Genomic DNA, 17,066 nt, shown 5'->3' on the forward strand with positions numbered 1-17,066 from the left:
ATTTAGTGTGGATTTCAAAAATGTGCCTAAAACTGTCATTTTCTTTTTCCAAGTGAGTTTTGCAGGTGATTTTGTCCCTGACTGTCCTTTCAAACTGTGTTTCTGTCAATTTAAATTTTGACACCGCTTTTCTCCCTGACTATAACAAATTTTTTAGTATTTTTAGTGTCATTAGATAGGAAATTCAGTGAGGATTCCAAAAATGTGCTTAAAACTGTCATTTTCTCTTTCCAAGTGGGTTTTCCAGGTGATTTTGTCTCTGACCGTCCTTTCAAACTGTGTTTCTGGCAGTTTATACTTTAACACCGTTTTTCTCTGTGACTGTACCTGATTTTTTAGTGTTTTTACACGTTATTGGATAAGAAATTGAAAAAGGATTCCAAAAATGTGCTTAAAACTGTCATTTTCTTACTCCTAATTAACTTTCAAAAGGTTCCGGAAGCTTCCAAAAAGTTGTAGTAGATGCTTGTTCTAGATGTTCTAGTTCTGAAGACTGCAAACTTCCATATGATTCTAGAAGCTTTAAGGCAGTTTCGCGACCATCTAGAATCTTCTAGAACGTTTTAGAAGCATCAGGACATTTCTACACTGTTCTAGAAACTTTTGGAAGCTTCTACTAGGCGTTTTCAAAAGTATCAGACATCTTCTCAAACATCCTAGAAGTTTTTGGATGTTTCAAGCAGTTGCGAGAGCATCTGGAAGCTTCTAGATCGTTTCGGAAGGTTCTAGGAGCTTCTAGACAATTTCAAAATAATCTGGAAGGTTCTGGAAGCTTCTAAACTGCTCTAGAAGCTTCTAGGCAGTTTCAAGGGAATTTGGAAGCTTCTAGATAGTTTCGGAAGGTTCTGGAAGCTTCTAAACTACTCTAGAAGCTTCTAGACCGTTTCAAGAGGATCTGAAAACTTCTCGATAGTTTCGGAAGGTTCTGGAAGCTTAAAGAACAGTTTCGAAGCTTCCAGAACCTGCCAAAACTATCTAGAAGCTTCCAGATGCTCTTAAAACTGCCCAAAAACTTCTAGGATGGTAGAGAAGATTCCAGATACTTTTGAAAACACCTAGAAGCTTCCAAAAGTTTCTAGAAGATATTGGATGGTCTTGAAACTGCCTTAAAACTTCCAAAAGCTTCCAGAACCATATGGAAGTTTGAAGTTTTTCTTGAAACTGTCTAGGAGCTTCCAAACGTTTCTAGATCTTTTTAGAAGTTTCCGGAACGTTTCGAAAGTTAATTTGGAGTGAGAAAATGACACTTTTAAGCACATTTTTGGAATCTTTGTTCAATTTTTTATTCGTAACATAAAAAAAAACACTAAAAAATTACGTACAGTCTGCCAGAAACACTGTTTGAAAGGACAGTCAGGGACAAAATCATCTGCAAAACACACTTGGAATGAGAAAATGACTGCTTTAAGCAAATTTTTGGAATCCTCACTAAATTTCCTATCTAATGACACTAAAAACACACAAAAATCAGGTACAGTCAGGGAGAAAAGCGGTGTCAAAATTTGAACTGCTCGAAACACAGTTTGAAAGGACAGTCAGGTACAAAATCACCTGCAAAACACACTTGAAGTGACAAAATGACAGTTTTAAGCACATTTTTGGAATCCTCACTAAATTTCCTATCTAATGACACTAAAAACACTCAAAAATCAGGTACAGTCAGGGAGAAAAGCGGGGTCAAAATTTGAACTGCTAGAAACACAGTTTGCAAGTACAGTCACGGACAAAATCACTTGTAAAACTCACTTGGAGTGACCGAATCATGTTTTTAAGCACATTTTTGGAATCCTCACTAAATTTGCTATCTAACGACACTAAAAACACTCAAAAATCAGGTACAGTCAGGGAGAAAAGCGGTGTCAAAATTTGAACTGCTAGAAACACAGTTTGAAAGGACAGTCAGGTACAAAATCACCTGCAAAACACACTTGGAGTGACCGAATCATGTTTTTAAGCACATTTTTGGAATCCTCACTAAATTTCCTATCTAATGACACTTAGATACACTAAAAAATCAGGTACAGTCAGGGAGAAAAGCGGTGTCAAAATTTGAACTGCTAGAAACACAGTTTGAAAGGACAGTCAGGGACAAAATCACTTGTAAAACCCACTTGGAATGGGAAAATGACAGTTTTAAGGACATTTTTGGAATTCTCACTAAATTTACTATCAAATGACATAAAAAATACAAAAAAATCATGTACAGTCAGGGAGAAAAGCGGTGTCAAAATTTGAACTGCTAGAAACACAGTTTGAAAGGACAGTCAGGGACAAAATCACTTGTAAAACCCACTTGGAATGGGAAAATGACAGTTTTAAGGACATTTTTGGAATTCTCACTAAATTTACTATCAAATGACATAAAAAATACAAAAAAATCATGTACAGTCAGGAAGAAAAGTGGTGTCAAAGTTTGAAAGGACAATCACGGACAAAATCACTTGTAAAACTCACTTGGAGTGACCGAATCATGTTTTTAAGCCATTTTTGGAATCCTCACTAAATTTCCTATCTAATGACACTTAGATACACTAAAAAATCAGGTACAGTCAGCGAGAACGGTAGACGAACCGCAAAAACGCTAAATCTGGCAACGTTGGAATTTTTCGGTCCTGGCTTTATACACACGCACACTTTATTCACTTGGTTGGTTATTTCAGTTCCAAGCTGAATGCGATACGGTCCGGGCCGACGCCCCCTTCCCCTGAAAGTGACCGCGTTTGCCCCCGTTTCCCCCGCCGGAAAAATGCTGTTTTCAGTGTATTTTTTAGTGTTTGTGTGGTGTACAGATGGCGCCAGGATTAACACTAATTCGGAACAGTCTTGCGATGGTGTTTTGCAGTTTTTCCACGCCAAAAATATCACTTACAAACCGGCGCAGACGTCACAAAAAGGTATTTTTGACCAACCCAATTTTCGACCACTTTTTTTGCAATTATTATTACGTCACTTGTTTATTATTATGTGTTGGATTATTGTATAGAGTGCAATGTGTTATCGGATGAGCGTGCAGCGTTGCCAATTCGCAGCTAAACCAAACCAAACACCCTGGTTTCCCTACTGAAATTTGAACACCCTGTAACTCGGTTATTTTCTAACGTACAGGGTGGTTGAACCACTCAAATTAACCGTCTTGAACTGCTCTTTCCAGTGGTGTAGAGCAAAAAAATCTATCACAAAAATTGAGTACAGGGTGACCAAAAACAGTGAACTACCATAATTTTCATGCACACCCTGTATAGTGGAAGCAAAAACGGTCCTGGAAACTTACAGTGTTGGGTTAAGAAGTCGATTACGAACATTTTTGCTCTCTTGCAATTTTTTTGTAACTTTAACCGTTTTCGAGTTATTTAGAAAAAACTGGTTTGGTGCAACAAATTTTTACAAATCAGTTGAAATTGTGGTTAGAACTTTGAACACCCTGTAACTCGGTTATTTTCTAACGTACAGGGTGGTTGAACCACTCAAATTAACCGCCTTGAGCTCCTCTTTCCAGTGGTGTAGAGCAAAAAAATCTATCTAAAAAATTGAGTACAGGGTGACCAAAAATAGTGAACTACCATAATTTTCATGCACACCCTGTATAGTGGAAACAAAAACGGTCCTGGAAACTTACGGTGTTGGGTTAAGAAGTTCATTAGGAACGTTTTTGCTCTCTTGCAATTTTTTTGTAACTCTAACCGTTTCTGAGTTATTTAAAAAAAACTGGTTTGATGCAACAAATTTACAAATCGGTTGAAATTGTGGTTTGAACTTTGAACACCCTGTAACTCGGTTATTTTTAAGAGTTCAAGGAGGTTGAACCACTCAAATTAACCGTCTTGAGCTGCTCGTTCCAGTGGTGTAGAGCAAAAAAATCTATCTCAAAAATTGAGTACAGGGCGACCAAAAATAGTGAACTACCATAATTTTCATACACACCCTGTATAGTGGAAACAAAAACGGCCCTGGAAACTTACAGTGTTGGGTTAAGAAGTCGATTACGAACATTTTTGCTCTCCTGCAATTTTTTTGTGACTCTAACCGTTTTCGAGTTATTTAGAAAAAACTGGTTTGGTGCAACAAATTTTTACAAATCAGTTGAAATTGTGGTTAGAACTTTGAACACCCTGTAACTCGGTTATTTTCTAACGTACAGGGTGGTTGAACCACTCAAATTAACCGTCTTGAGCTCCTCTTTCCAGTGGTGTAGAGCAAAAAAATCTATCTAAAAAATTGAGTACAGGGTGACCAAAAATAGTGAACTACCATAATTTTCATGCACACCCTGTATAGTGGAAACAAAAACGGTCCTGGAAACTTACGGTGTTGGGTTAAGAAGTTCATTAGGAACGTTTTTGCTCTCTTGCAATTTTTTTGTAACTCTAACCGTTTCTGAGTTATTTAAAAAAAACTGGTTTGATGCAACAAATTTACAAATCGGTTGAAATTGTGGTTTGAAATTTGAACACCCTGTAACTCGGTTATTTTTAAAAGATCAAGGTGGTTGAACCACTCAAATTAACCGTCTTGAGCTGCTCTTTTCAGTGGTGTAGAGCAAAAAAATCTATCACAAAAATTGAGTACAGGGTGACCAAAAATAGTGAACTACCACATTTTTCATGCACACCCTGTATAGTGGAAGCAAAAACGGTCCTGGAAACTTACAGTGTTGGGTTAAGAAGTTCATTGGGAACGTTTTTGCTCTCTTGCAATTTTTTTGTAACTCTAACCGTTTTCGAGTTATTTAGAAAAAACTGGTTTGGTGCAACAAATTTTTACAAATCAGTTGAAATTGTGGTTAGAACTTTGAACACCCTGTAACTCGGTTATTTTCTAACGTACAGGGTGGTTGAACCACTCAAATTAACCGCCTTGAGCTCCTCTTTCCAGTGGTGTAGAGCAAAAAAATCTATCTAAAAAATTGAGTACAGGGTGACCAAAAATAGTGAACTACCATAATTTTCATGCACACCCTGTATAGTGGAAACAAAAACGGTCCTGGAAACTTACGGTGTTGGGTTAAGAAGTTCATTAGGAACGTTTTTGCTCTCTTGCAATTTTTTTGTAACTCTAACCGTTTTCGAGTTATTTAGAAAAAACTGGTTTGGTGCAACAAATTTACAAATCAGTTGAAATTGTGGTTTGAACTTTGAACACCCTGTAACTCGGTTATTTTTAAGAGTTCAAGGTGGTTGAACCACTCAAATTAACCGTCTTGAACTGCTCTTTTCAGTGGTGTAGAGCAAAAAAATCTATCTCAAAAATTGAGTACAGGGTGACCAAAAATAGTGAACTACCACAATTTTCATGCACACCCTGTATAGTGGAAGCAAAAACGGCCCTGCAAATTTACGGTGTTGGGTTAAGAAGTTCATTGGGAACGTTTTTGCTCTCTTGCAATTTTTTTGTAACTCTAACCGTTTTCGAGTTATTTAGAAAAAACTGGTTTGGTGCAACAAATTTACAAATCGGTTGAAATTGTGGTTTGAACTTTGAACACCCTGTAACTCGGTTATTTTTAAGAGTTCAAGGAGGTTGAACCACTCAAATTAACCGTCTTGAGCTGCTCTTTCCAGTGGTGTAGAGCAAAAAAATCTATCTAAAAAATTGAGTACAGGGTGACCAAAAATAGTGAACTACCATAATTTTCATGCACACCCTGTATAGTGGAAACAAAAACGGTCCTGGAAACTTACGGTGTTGGGTTAAGAAGTTCATTAGGAACGTTTTTGCTCTCTTGCAATTTTTTTGTAACTCTAACCGTTTCTGAGTTATTTAAAAAAAACTGGTTTGATGCAACAAATTTACAAATCGGTTGAAATTGTGGTTTGAAATTTGAACACCCTGTAACTCGGTTATTTTTAAAAGATCAAGGTGGTTGAACCACTCAAATTAACCGTCTTGAGCTGCTCTTTTCAGTGGTGTAGAGCAAAAAAATCTATCACAAAAATTGAGTACAGGGTGACCAAAAATAGTGAACTACCACATTTTTCATGCACACCCTGTATAGTGGAAGCAAAAACGGTCCTGGAAACTTACAGTGTTGGGTTAAGAAGTTCATTGGGAACGTTTTTGCTCTCTTGCAATTTTTTTGTAACTCTAACCGTTTTCGAGTTATTTAGAAAAAACTGGTTTGGTGCAACAAATTTTTACAAATCAGTTGAAATTGTGGTTAGAACTTTGAACACCCTGTAACTCGGTTATTTTCTAACGTACAGGGTGGTTGAACCACTCAAATTAACCGCCTTGAGCTCCTCTTTTCAGTGGTGTAGAGCAAAAAAATCTATCTAAAAAATTGAGTACAGGGTGACCAAAAATAGTGAACTACCATAATTTTCATGCACACCCTGTATAGTGGAAACAAAAACGGTCCTGGAAACTTACGGTGTTGGGTTAAGAAGTTCATTAGGAACGTTTTTGCTCTCTTGCAATTTTTTTGTAACTCTAACCGTTTCTGAGTTATCTAAAAAAAACTGGTTTGGTACAACAAATTTACAAATCAGTTGAAATTGTGGTTTGAACACCCTGTAACTCGGTTATTTTTAAGAGTTCAAGGTGGTTGAACCACTCAAATTAACCGTCTTGAGCTGCTCTTTTCAGTGGTGTAGAGCAAAAAAATCTATCTCAAAAATTGAGTACAGGGTGACCAAAAACAGTGAACTACCATAATTTTCATGCACACCCTGTATAGTGGAAGCAAAAACGGTCCTGGAAACTTACAGTGTTGGGTTAAGAAGTTCATTGGGAACGTTTTTGCTCTCTTGCAATTTTTTTGTAACTCTAACCGTTTCTGAGTTATTTAAAAAAAACTGGTTTGATGCAACAAATTTACAAATCAGTTGAAATTGTGGTTTGAACACCCTGTAACTCGGTTATTTTTAAAAGATCAAGCTGGTTGAACCACTCAAATTAACCGTCTTGAGCTGATCTTTTCAGTGGTGCAGAGCAAAAAAATCTATCTAAAAAATTGAGTGCAGGGTGACCAAAAACAGTGAACTACCATATTTTTTTTTCACTGACTGTTTTTTAAAACTGTGTTTCTGCTGGTTTTCTCCCTGACTGTACCAAATTTTGTTTGTGTTTTTTTGTGTTTTTTTCCGGTTATTGGATAGGAAATTCAATGAGAATTCCAAAAATGTGCTTAAAAGTGTCATTTTCCCATTCCAAGTGGGTTTTACAAGCAATTTTGTCCCTGACTGTCCTTTCAAACTGTGTTTCTGTCAATTTAAATTTTGACACCGCTTTTCTTCCTGACTGTACCTGATTTTGTAGTGTTTTTTTAGTGGCATTAGATAGGAAATTTAGTGAGGATTCCAAAAATGTGCTTAAAAACATGATTCGGTCACTCCAAGTGAGTTTTACAAGTGATTTTGTCCCTGACTGTCTTTTCAAACTGTGTTTCGGTCAATTTACACTTTGACACTGCTTTTCTCCCTGACTGTACCTGATTTTTTAGTGTTTTTTTATGTCATTTGATAGGAAATTTAGTGAGGATTCCAAAAATGTGCTTAAAACTGTCATTTTCCCATTCCAAGTGGTTTTTACAAGCAATTTTGTCCCTGACTGTCCTTTCAAACTGTGTTTCGGTCAATTTAAACTTTGACCCTGCTTTTCTCTCTGACTATACCTGATTTTTTAGTGTCACTGGATAGGAAATTTAATGAGGATTCCAAAAATGTGCTTAAAACTGTCATTTTCTTATTCCAAGTGGGTTTTACCAGTGATTTTGTCTGTGACTGTCCTTTCAAACTGTGTTTCTGTCCTTTCAAACTTTGACACCACTTTTTTCTCTGACTGTACCTGCTTTTTTTGTATTTTTTATGTTATTTGATAGGAAATTTAATGAGAATTCCAAAAATGTGCTTAAAAGTGTCATTTTCCCATTCCAAGCGGGTTTTACAAGCGATTTTGTCCCTGACTATCCTTTCAAACTGTGTTTCGGTCAATTTAAACTTTGATCCTGGTTTTTTCTCTGACTGTACCTGATTTTTTAGTGTTTTTTAGTGTCACTGGATAGGAAATTTAGTGAGGATTCCAAAAATGTGCTTAAAACTGTCATTTTCCCATTCCAAGTGGGTTTTACAAGCAATTGTGTCCCCGACTGTCAAACCACAATTTCAACCGATTTACAAGTTTGTTGCACCAAACCAGTTTTTTCTAAATACCTCGGAAACGGTTAAAGTTACAAAAAATTTGCAAGAGAACAAAAATGTTCCCAACCAACTTCTTAACCCAACACGGTAAGTTTGAAGGACCGTTTTTGCTTCCAGTATACACGGTGTGCAAGATAAATAATAAAATAATCGGAATCGGATATTTTTCGATCAAACGGCGTGAAATCGGGCGGTCTGACCGGCCGTTTCGCGGCAAAATGACCCTGAAAACTTGTTTTTTTCCCGGTTATAATCAAATAAACGATAATTTGTTGCGGAAAACTAACGAAACGTTTAAAATAGTCGAAAGATAACGAAATTGATTAAATTTCGATAAAAGTTGGCTGTTTTCTATTTGACATTTGTGCTATCAACTGTCAGATTTTGTGCAACGTTGTCAAACGGACTATTTTACTAATTTAGTAGTAAATTTTTGCCATGTTGCCAAATCGACCATTTTTCTAAAATTAATTATTTACGAACAATTGTCACAGTTTGGCAACACTGCCAAATTGATCATTTTCTGAGTAAAATGGTAAATTTGTACAATGTTGCCAAATCGACAATTTCCCTAAAATTACTCGTTTACGAACAATTTATCACAGTTTGGCAACGTTGGCAAATTAACCATTTTCCTAATTTAGTAGTAAATTTGTACAATGTTGTCAAATCGACAATTTCCCTAAAATTACCCGTTCACAAACAATTATCACAGTTTGGCAACACTGCCAAATTGACCATTTTCTGAGTTAAATGGTAAATTTTTGCAATGTTGCCAAATCGTCAATTTCCCTAAAATTAATTTTTTACGAACAATTGTCACAGTTTGGCAACACTGCCAAATTGACCATTTTCTGAGTAAAATGGTAAATTTTTGCAATGTTGTCAAATCGACAATTTTCCTAAAATTACCCGTTCACAAACAATTATCACAGTTTGGCAACACTGCCAAATTGACCATTTTCTGAGTTAAATGGTAAATTTTTGCAATGTTGCCAAATCGTCAATTTCCCTAAATTTATTTTTTTACGAACAATTGTCACAGTTTGGCAACACTGCCAAATTGACCATTTTCTGAGTAAAATGGTAAATTTTTGCAATGTTGTCAAATCGACAATTTTCCTAAAATTACTCGCTAACAAACAATTATCACAGTTTGGCAACGTTGCCAAATTGATCATTTTGTTTTGCATTTATTACAGATAAAAATAATGATTTATCGCTCTGTATATTTAATAAAATACTTGCCTGACCGCACATTATAATTGCCATTGTCCCGGCTTCCTTAGTTACATGTCTAAGGTCGGTTTTTATCAAGTTTAGTTAACTTTAACCTTGCTGGTTATTTTTAGTCACCCTTTTTTCTTTGATCCGTCATAACTCGGTTATTTGTCGAGATACGAGCAAAAGGCATAGAAACGAAAAGATAGTACAGACTGCGAGCTTTCCGAAAATATCCCCTTTTACTCAAATAAGTTTCACCGTTCGGCCGCTAGAGGGCGTTGAAGTTGACCGTTATTTTGAAATTTGTCCGAACCAATCAGCTGCGCAGTCGTCTGTTTTAACGTAAATAACTTGGTTATTTGACAAGATACAGTAAAAGTGCATAGAAGTAAACTTGTAGACGAGAATGTAAGCTTTCCAAAAATGTCCTTATTTACTAAAATAAGTTTCACCGTTCGGCCGCTAGAGAGCGTTGAAATTGACCGTTATTTTGAAATTTGTCTGAACCAATCAGCTGCGCAGTCGTCTCTTTTAACGTAAATAACTTGGTTATTTGACAAGATACAGTAAAAGTGAATAGAAGTTAATTTGTAGAGGAGATTGTAAGCTTTCCAAAAATGTCCTTATTTACTCAAATAAGTTTTACTGTTCAGCCGCTAGAAGGCGTTGAAGTTTAAAACTTGTCTGAACTAATCAGCTACGCAGTCGTCTATTTAAACGTAAATAACTTTGTTATTTAACAAGTTACAGTAAAAGTGCATAGAAGTAAATTTGTAGACGAGAATGTAAGCTTTCCAAAAATGTCCTTATTTACTCTAATAAGTTTCACCGTTTGGCCGCTAGAGGGCGTTGAAATTGATCGTTATTTTGAAATTTGTCTGAACCAATCAGCTGCGCAGTCGTCTGTTTTAACGTAAATAACTTGGTTACTTGACAAGATACAGTAAAAGTGAATAGAAGTTAATTTGTAGAGGAGATTGTAAGCTTTCCAAAAATGTCCTTATTTACTCAAATAAGTTTTACTGTTCAGCCGCTAGAAGGCGTTGAAGTTTAAAACTTGTCTGAAACAATCAGCTACGCAGTCGTCTATTTAAACGTAAATAACTTTGTTATTTAACAAGTTACAGTAAAAGTGCATAGAAGTTAATTTGTAGAGGAAACTGTAAGCTTTCCAAAAATGTCCTTATTGACTTAAATATGTTTCACTGTTCAGCCGCTAGAAGGCGTTGAAGTTTAAAATTTGTCTGAACCAATCAGCTGCGCAGTCGTCTGTTTTAACGTCAATAACTTTGTTATGTGACAAGTTACAGTAAAAGTGAATAGAAGTTAATTTGTAGAGGAGATTGTAAGCTTTCCAAAAATGTCCTTATTTACTCAAATAAGTTTTACTGTTCAGCCGCTAGAAGGCGTTGAAGTTTAAAACTTGTCTGAACTAATCAGCTACGCAGTCGTCTATTTAAACGTAAATAACTTTGTTATTTAACAAGTTACAGTAAAAGTGCATAGAAGTAAATTTGTAGACGAGAATGTAAGCTTTCCAAAAATGTCCTTATTTACTCTAATAAGTTTCACCGTTTGGCCGCTAGAGGGCGTTGAAATTGATCGTTATTTTGAAATTTGTCTGAACCAATCAGCTGCGCAGTCGTCTGTTTTAACGTAAATAACTTGGTTACTTGACAAGATACAGTAAAAGTGAATAGAAGTTAATTTGTAGAGGAGATTGTAAGCTTTCCAAAAATGTCCTTATTTACTCAAATAAGTTTTACTGTTCAGCCGCTAGAAGGCGTTGAAGTTTAAAACTTGTCTGAAACAATCAGCTACGCAGTCGTCTATTTAAACGTAAATAACTTTGTTATTTAACAAGTTACAGTAAAAGTGCATAGAAGTTAATTTGTAGAGGAAACTGTAAGCTTTCCAAAAATGTCCTTATTGACTTAAATATGTTTCACTGTTCAGCCGCTAGAAGGCGTTGAAGTTTAAAATTTGTCTGAACCAATCAGCTGCGCAGTCGTCTGTTTTAACGTCAATAACTTTGTTATGTGACAAGTTACAGTAAAAGTGAATAGAAGTTAATTTGTAGAGGAGACTGTAAGCTTTCCAAAAATGCCGCTACTTTATGCGATAACCCGCACCGATTAGGCGCTAGAGGGCGTTTAAGTTGCTTGAACTAACTTTTACCGGGAATAAACCGAGAAATTCCACTAATAACGTAAAGTGGTCAAAAACCCAACAAATTCCAGTTAAACCACTCGATTTCTACCGTGCAAACGCACTCTCTCTCTCTCTCTCACACACACACACTTGTGTTGTCTCTCTCATACAATCAACATGCAAAATTCGAGACGATTCAGCAGACAGAATGACTAATCCGGACGAGAAAAAGCGAACAAAAACGGGTCGTTGTAACGTGTCAGGAATCTGCTTAAAACGCCTTTGGTTTGTCCTTGAAAACAATTTTTCGATCGTACAGGATCAGCCTACGCGATTAATTTTAGTCGCGTTGGATTCGTCATCCTCGAATTAGTCGAAAACGTGGATAATATCGATTTTTTTGAATTTTTGCGCTGGCGCCGCCATTTTGCCTGTCGCAACTGTCAAACCTGGATCGGCGAAGCTCCTTTAGTGGCTGAGTAGATTGGCGCAAACCGCATTCAAATCGGTCGAGGCGTTTGCGAGCAATCGCAGAAAAACGGTAAAACAGGTTTTTAGCAGTAAAAGTGTCATTTCTGACATTACGGTTGGGGTGACGCAATTTATTTTAGTTGCATCGGATTCCCCGTCCCCGAATTAGTCAAAAACGAGTATAAACTCGATTTTTTGACAAGCTGTCACTTTGACAGGTAATGACAGGTCGAAATGTCAAAAAATTGAGTTTATACTCCTTTTCGACTAATTCGGGGCTGGGAAAGTCAACCACACTAAAATCAACCCTGTACCTACAACCCTAACCTCAAAATTAGAAATTTTCTGGTTAAAATCTGTTTTTAGCAGTAAAAGTGTCATTTCTGACATTACGGTTGGGGTGACGCAATTTATTTTAGTTGCATCGGATTCCCCGTCCCCGAATTAGTCAAAAACGAGTATAAACTCGATTTTTTGACAAGCTGTCACTTTGACAGGTAATGACAGGTCGAAATGTCAAAAAATTGAGTTTATACTCCTTTTCGACTAATTCGGGGCTGGGAAAGTCAACCACACTAAAATCAACCCTGTAGCTACAACCCTAACCTCAAAATTAGAGATTTTCTGGTTAAAATCTGTTTTTTAGCAATAAAAGTGTCATTTCTGACATTACGGTTGGGGTGACGCAATTTATTTTAGTTGCATCGGATTCCCCGACCCCGAATTAGTCGAAAACGAGTATAAACTCGTTTTTTTGACATTTCTTTGACAAGCTGTCATTTGACAGAAAATGACAGTTCAAGGTGTCAAAAAATTGAGTTTATACTCGTTTCTAACTAATTCGGGCACGGGAAATCCGATGCAACTAAAATCAATCCTGTAGCTACAACCCTAACCTCAAAATTAGAAATTTTCTGGTTAAAATCTGTTCTTTTAAGGTTCTAGAGCAGAAAAACTGGTTTTCCGGGTTGTTTTGACATTTTTTTTGAACTCTCCATTCCCGAATTAGTCAAAAACGAGTATAAACTCGATTTTTTGACATTTCTTTGACAAGCTGTCATTTGACAGAAAATGACAGTTCAAGGTGTCAAAAAATCGACTTTATACTCGTTTTCGACTAATTCGGGGATGGAGATTTCAATGCAACTAAATTTAATTGCGTCACTTCAATTCTAACCTGAAAAAAATAACAAATTTGACAGTTTTATGCTGTACTATGCACTCGATCATTTAGACCTAAATAACTTCCTTATTTGATACACTCTGTATATATTTTTATACATCAATGGATAGGTAATAAAACGGACTTTCCAATAACACGCAACATTGGTTAATCAGTTAAACGGTTTGGCCGCTAGAGGGCGTCAAACAATAATGTTTATAGCCGTTCAAAGCTGCTGTATGTGGGTGTAGAATGATGAATTCCATTACCGTATAAGGAATAATTTTACTGTTATATTGAAGCTTTTAACAGGTCAAAATGGCTTGATTTCACTTGTAAAGTATAGTGACCATCGACCTATAAAGGTTCAAACCAATCCTACTACAATGTGGTGATTTATTTAATACGTCGATGACTTTCTTTGACGCCCTCTAGCGGTCAAACCGTCAAACCTACCATCTCGAGAAGAGTATTTTTGGAAAGCCCATTTCAATAGCTATCCATAGACATATAAAAGTCTTGAAAAACTACACAAAATAACCGAGTTAATTAAGATTGAATGAAAGAGTGCACTGAAAATGTTCAAATTTACTTGGACCAACTTTGAAGCCCTCTAGCGGCTAAACCGTTATACCTATTAGCCCATGTTGCCATATCTTTCGAAAGCCCATTTCATTGGCTATTCATAGACGTATAAATGTTTATACAAAGTTTCCCAAATAGGGAAGTTATTTGAGTTTAAGTGGGTTGGTGCACTGAAAATTTGAAGAAAGTTGTAGGATTACTTTGACGCCCTCTGGCGGCCAAACCGTGCAACCGATCAACCAGTGTTGCCATATCGTTGGAAAGCCCTTTTATTTAGCTATCAATTGTGGTATAAAAGTTTATACAGGGTGGTCCAAATAAGTGAGTAATTTACGTTTGAATGAAACACTACACCAAAACAGTAAGGAAAAAATTGGTCAACTTTGACGCCCTCTGGCGGCCAAACCGTGCAACCCATCAACCAGTGTTGCCATATCGTTGGAAAGCCCTTTTAATTAGCTATCCACAGACATATAAAAGTCTTAAAATAGTAGCCCAAATAAGCGAGTTATTTAGATTAGAATAAAACAGTGCACTTTTACAAACGTGACATGTTTTGACACTTGTCACTTTAACAGTCAATAACTCGGTTATTTTGGCGGTTACAGGGTGGTTCAATATATCAACCTGCAGCCCTTGAAATTCTCTTTTGATCACTCTGTATAGTGTTTTGCGTGAAAATGTGAAATAAGCTAGTTATTGGACGACAAAGCTATTACGTCATCTTTTTTTCATCTCTTCCTCTTTTCTATTTCCGTTCACAATTTCTTCTTCTTAATTAATTACGTCCGGCATTTGTACACTCGATGAAATTAAATCAATCGTGGGAATTGGTAATTCCCAGACGAGGAAATGTCTGCAAAAATGCCTTTTGGCGACTGCCGCGCCCTCTTTCTTCTTCTTCTTCTTCTTTTCTTCTTTTTGTCGCCAGACGAGGAAGTCTGGCTGGCAAAATCAAACGGTTTCTTCAATTTCCTGTCTGCTTTTTACGTTATTTTTGAAGTTTTGATTGGTTGGACGGTTTGGCCGCTAGAGGGCGTCAAAATTACTAAATGAAAAGAACGGTAATTTTTATGACACTTGCCGCTTTGATCTTGAATAACTCGCTTACTTGACAGCTGACGTCAAAATGTCATAGAAGCACAAATATAGCACGGATTGTCAGCTTTCAGAAAATATTATAAAATCACTTGATTGGTTACACGGTTTGGCCGCTAGAGGGCGTCAAAGTTACTAAATGAAAAAAACCAGGAAATTTTTATGACACTTGTTGCTTTGATCTTGAATAACTCGCTTATTTGACAGCTGACGTCAAAATGTCATAGAAGCACAAATATAGCACGGATTCTCAGCTTTCAGAAAATATTATAAAATCACTTAATTGGTGACACGGTTTGGCTGCTAGAGGGCGTCAAAGTTACTAATTGAAAAAAACGATATTTTTCCGACACTTGTCGCTTAGATCTTCAATAACTCGCTTACTTGACAGCTGACGTCAAAATGTCATAGAAGCACAAATATAGCACGGATTCTCAGCTTTCAGAAAATATTATAAAATCACTTGATTGGTTACACGGTTTGGCTGCTAGAGGGCGTCAAAGTTACTAAATGAAAAGAACAGTAATTTTTCTGACACTTGTCACTTTGATCTTGAATAACTCGCTTACTTGACAGCTGACGTCAAAATGTCATAAAAGCAAAAATATAGCACGGATTGTCAGCTTTCAGAAAATATTATAAAATCACTTGATTTGTTACACGGTTTGGCTGCTAGAGGGCGTCAAAATTACTAAATGAAAAGAACGGTAATTTTTCTGACACTTGTCACTTTGATCTGGAATAACTCGCTTACTTGACAGCTGACGTCAAAATGTCATAGAAGCAAAAATATAGCACGGATTGTCAGCTTTCAGAAAATATTATAAAATCACTTGATTGGTTACACGGTTTGGCCGCTAGAGGGCGTCAAAGTTACTAAATGAAAAAAACCAGGAAATTTTTATGACACTTGTTGCTTTGATCTTGAATAACTCGCTTATTTGACAGCTGACGTCAAAATGTCATAGAAGCACAAATATAGCACGGATTCTCAGCTTTCAGAAAATATTATAAAATCACTTAATTGGTGACACGGTTTGGCTGCTAGAGGGCGTCAAAGTTACTAATTGAAAAAAACGATATTTTTCCGACACTTGTCGCTTAGATCTTCAATAACTCGCTTACTTGACAGCTGACGTCAAAATGTCATAGAAGCATAAATATAGCTCGGATTGTCAGCTTTCAGAAAATATTATAAAATCACTTGATTGGTTACACGGTTTGGCTGCTAGAGGGCGTCAAAGTTACTAAATGAAAAGAACAGTAATTTTTCTGACACTTGTCACTTTGATCTTGAATAACTCGCTTACTTGACAGCTGACGTCAAAATGTCATAGAAGCAAAAATATAGCACGGATTGTCAGCTTTCAGAAAATATCATAAAATCGCTTGATTTGTTACACGGTTTGGCTGCTAGAGGGCGTCAAAATTACTAAATGAAAAGAACTGTAATTTTTCTGACACTTGTCACTTTGATCTTGAATAACTCGCTTACTTGACAGCTGACGTCAAAATGTCATAGAAGCACAAATATAGCTCGGATTGTCAGCTTTCAGAAAATATTATAAAATCGCTTGATTGGTTACACGGTTTGGCTGCTAGAGGGCGTCAAATTTACTAATTGAAAAGAACAGTAATTTTTCCGACACTTGTCGCTTTGATCTTGAATAACTCGCTTACTTGACAGCTGACGTTAAAATGTCATAGAAGCAAAAATATAGCCCAAAGTATCAGCTTTCAGAAAATGTAATCAAATCATCTGATTAGTTGAACGGTTTGGCCGCTAGAAGGCGGCAAAGTTAACAATTTCCTCTACCAAAGTGGGTATTCCATGCACTTGTTTGAACAGGTTTCGGGGTCGGAATACCACGGTAAATAATGGTAAAATGACCTTGAAATCGGTGGTATACCACTTAAAAAGCGATGAATGAATGAGAATTGTTTAAGTCGTCGGTTCTCAAGAAATATTTTACCTGGCCCACCACCTTTTATGACAACCACCTTTTTCACTCATAAATTGTTGGAATACCTTCGTTATTCATTTGAAATTGTTAGTTTACCGTTACTTCATACTTTGCCACTCAATTTTTCAAAAAAAAAGCTCAAATTTTATTCAAAAAGTTGAGTTTTTTTTGGGTTTTTGCTTTCTGCCTGTTTTTTGGGAAATCACGTCCATTTAGGCCGAAATTGCTCTATTACAAACTTGTAGAGAATCAAATTTCCCACAACTTTTGCCATTT

The 17,066-nt window shown here is 36.4% G+C and overlaps 1 protein-coding gene across 1 annotated transcript in view; it reads left to right on the forward strand.

Moving 5' to 3' along the window:
* The first annotated feature begins 2,643 nt into the window (after positions 1 to 2,643).
* The window catches only part of dally (division abnormally delayed protein), a 30,066-nt gene continuing 15,643 nt past the window's right edge, over positions 2,644 to 17,066 (forward strand). Inside the window, exon 1 of the mRNA XM_081992957.1 lies at positions 2,644 to 2,894. Within this exon, the coding sequence (XP_081849083.1) occupies positions 2,672 to 2,894 (223 nt within the window). The 5' untranslated portion in view covers positions 2,644 to 2,671. The remainder of the gene's footprint in view (positions 2,895 to 17,066) is intronic.

The sequence above is a fragment of the Ips typographus genome, linkage group LG15 (genome assembly GCF_016097725.1).
Source record: "Ips typographus isolate SLU linkage group LG15, UJ_Ityp_2.0, whole genome shotgun sequence".
Taxonomy (NCBI): domain Eukaryota; kingdom Metazoa; phylum Arthropoda; class Insecta; order Coleoptera; family Curculionidae; genus Ips; species Ips typographus.